General features: G+C 50.6%; 1 protein-coding gene across 1 annotated transcript; it reads right to left on the bottom strand.

Annotated features, from left to right (window-relative positions):
- Positions 1-1,065: 1,065 nt before the first annotated feature.
- Positions 1,066-2,297, bottom strand: LOC102675090 (forkhead box protein D3-like). The gene has a single exon (XM_006612973.2). It carries the CDS (start codon positions 2,187-2,189, stop codon positions 1,110-1,112), a length of 1,080 nt encoding a protein of 359 aa, XP_006613036.1. The 5' UTR covers positions 2,190-2,297; the 3' UTR covers positions 1,066-1,109.
- Positions 2,298-2,772: the final 475 nt, after the last annotated feature.

The raw sequence follows: 2,772 nt of genomic DNA, 5'->3' as shown, positions 1-2,772 counted from the left end.
TTTTTTTTTTTTTTTTTTTTTTTTTTTTTTTTTTTTTTTTTTTAATCTTTTTCCACGTACAACGTCTATGTACACTGAAACGTCTACTTGACCGAAAATCCGGCCGAGCTTTACATTTAAATCCGATGAAGAGAACTGACCTCCCCTTCTCCATCGTTTCTCCGCCACCCTCTCTGTCCCTTTCACTCGCGCGCATTCTCTCCTTTCCTCTCATTCGCAAACAATAGAAAGCTGAGCAAAGATTTGTTCGGGATGTGTGTGCGTGCGTATGTCTCTATGCGTGTGTATAAATTTGCGTATATGTACGTATGTGTGTGTATATGCGTGCCTGTATATTTACAGTGGCGTATATATTAATCGATCGTTTACAAAACGAGGCAACACGCGCAAAAAAGCTCTATTCTTTTCCTTGCTAAGAATGGAAGAAAAATAACGTGGGGGAGAGGGATTGGAAAATTATTAAGTTCGATTCGTCGAGAGGAATCGATCGTTGGAGATGATAGCGGCTAAGGATGATCAGTTCGACACAGCGAAGGGTTGCTTTTTTTCTTCTTCTTCTTCTCCTTCTTTTTCTTCTTCCTCTTCCTTTTCTTCCTCTTCTCGTACTTAAACCCAACCACTACACTATTGCACTACACCTTTNTACAATTACTCGACTCCTCGTCGCGTCTCTTTTGTTCTCCTTTTCTCCTCCTCCTCCTCCTCCTCCTCCTCCTTCGTTTCTCCGTCGTTCTATACACTTAATCGAAGAATCGAAATTTTTTTTCTTTGGGCCCGCTCCATCGCCCCTATCCTTTTCATCGTTCTTCCTAACTTCCTCAAACTAGTCACTTCCTCTTTTCTTTCTTCCTTTTTTTTCTCCTTTCCCCGTGATCTCTAGAAACCGGGTGATTTTCACCTGCTCCCTCGTTCACCCTCCTCATATTTCTTCCTTCGATTGAATCCTTTCGATCCCCTCTCTCTTCCTTCTTATCTCAGATCTCCTCCAAAAAAAAAAGTTTTCGAACCTCTTTCCTCGTTCGTTTGGAAAAACCGAGGTTCCCCCAGTTTTCCTTTCCTTTTTTTTCGACGTAAGACATCCCCCGGAAGGAAATCCGCAACAGGATCCTCTAAACCAGAGGGGAGAACGCCGACGCCTGGCTCCTGATCTCCCTGTGCTCCGACGGGCTTAGATCCAGCAAACCGCCGCAATTCTGATCGTTGGCCGCCTGTTTACCTATCAGAGCGTCGATACTGAAGTTCCTCTTCTTCTCGGCAGGCGGATGTCCGCTCGGTATCGCGGTGGTCCTCGTCGGGGCGGGATCGATCTGCCTGATCGGGGGTGCGGTGATCGGCACAGGTTTGTACAGGGGTGGCGGCGGTTCCAGGAAGCCGCCGAGCTTCAGTGCCTCCAAGGTCGAGGGCGAGAAGTCGAGCAGGGGGAGGCCGGGCGGCGGGGACAGGTACGCGGCGCTTGGATAGGCGAGTGCCCCGGGTTGACCTCCACCCCCGCCCGGACAGGGCCCCCGGTCCCCGCAAATGGCGAACGTGGCCATGATCGCTCTGTCTCTTAGCACGTAGTGCGGCGGGGGCCTCTTGTACCTCTTCCTACGGCGCAGGAAGCTCCCGTTGTCGAACATGTCCTCGGCCAGCGGGTCCAACGTCCAGTAATTACCCTTGCCCGGGTTGCCCGGCTCCCTCGGTATCTTGATGAAGCAATCGTTCAACGACAAGTTGTGTCTGATCGAGTTCTGCCATGCAGGGAACTTGTCGTGGTAGTAAGGGAATCGCGACATGATGAACTCGCATATCCCGCTCAGCGTTAATTTCTTCTGGGGCGATTGGAGGATAGCCATCGTGATCAGGGCTATGTAGGAGTAGGGGGGTTTGATCAGGGACGAGGACATCTTGTCGTTCCCGTAGGAGGATGGAGCCTGGCCGGACGCGTTGCTCTTTTGCTGCCCGTTCCCGCCCGACATCATCGAGTAGCTCTTCTTGCTGCGACTCCCCCCACGGTTACGGGAGGACGTGGTGGTCGGTGGAACGGGCGAGCTTGGTATTATGGGGCTTGACGACGACTGGGACGGCGACAAGTCGTTCTTGTCCAAACTCACCGGGTCCACGATCATGCTGCTGCTGTCGGAATCTCGGTCGCTGTCCGCGCACCCGTCGCACGACAGGTTCGACATCATCATCCCACGCGGTTCCATCGTGATCGCTTCATGGGCACATCTCGACGCACGTTCGATCTCTTCTCGAGGCTCTCGCTTTCCTCAAATTCCTCCTCATTCCGATGTATCCATTCCGTCCTCACGAATAAACGGATGTAATATCGTCTCTCGATTTTCGATGAGGAGGAAGGTGTTAATCGAAGTCGATGTTGAACGTTTGAAAGCAACGGAACGAGATTACGCGAGAAGAGTGCTCGTCTTCCGACATTATTTTCACGAGGCAACTGTCACGAGCACACGAATGCTCCGCGCGAATTTCCGCGCTATCTTACGCTAATAGTTTTGTTTCCACAACGATAACGAGGGTTTTTTTTCTTCCTCCTCCTCCTCCTCCTCTTCTTCTTCTTCTTCTTCTTCTTCTTCGCTCGTTCCGTCACTCGACGAGGCCTGTATCTCAAGGATGACGGCTCGCGGTGACGCACTCCACTTTATCGCCGACAATCATCTCTCTCTTACGGAATCTTGGTTAATCATCACGATTTCCTCTCATGCTCTCTTATCGATCACTCCCTCCTCCTCGATCTATCGTTAACAATCTACGATCGTTGATTAAACTCACTTC

The sequence above is a fragment of the Apis dorsata genome, unplaced genomic scaffold (genome assembly GCF_000469605.1).
Source record: "Apis dorsata unplaced genomic scaffold, Apis dorsata 1.3 scaffold_132, whole genome shotgun sequence".
NCBI classification, from domain to species: Eukaryota; Metazoa; Arthropoda; class Insecta; order Hymenoptera; family Apidae; genus Apis; species Apis dorsata.
This window is presented reverse-complemented; position numbering and strand designations above follow the sequence as displayed.

Excerpts from the sequence above, each read along its gene's own strand:
- LOC102675090 (XM_006612973.2), bottom strand. The coding sequence starts at position 2,189 with ATGGAACCGCGTGGGATGATGATGTCGAACCTGTCGTGCGACGGGTGC.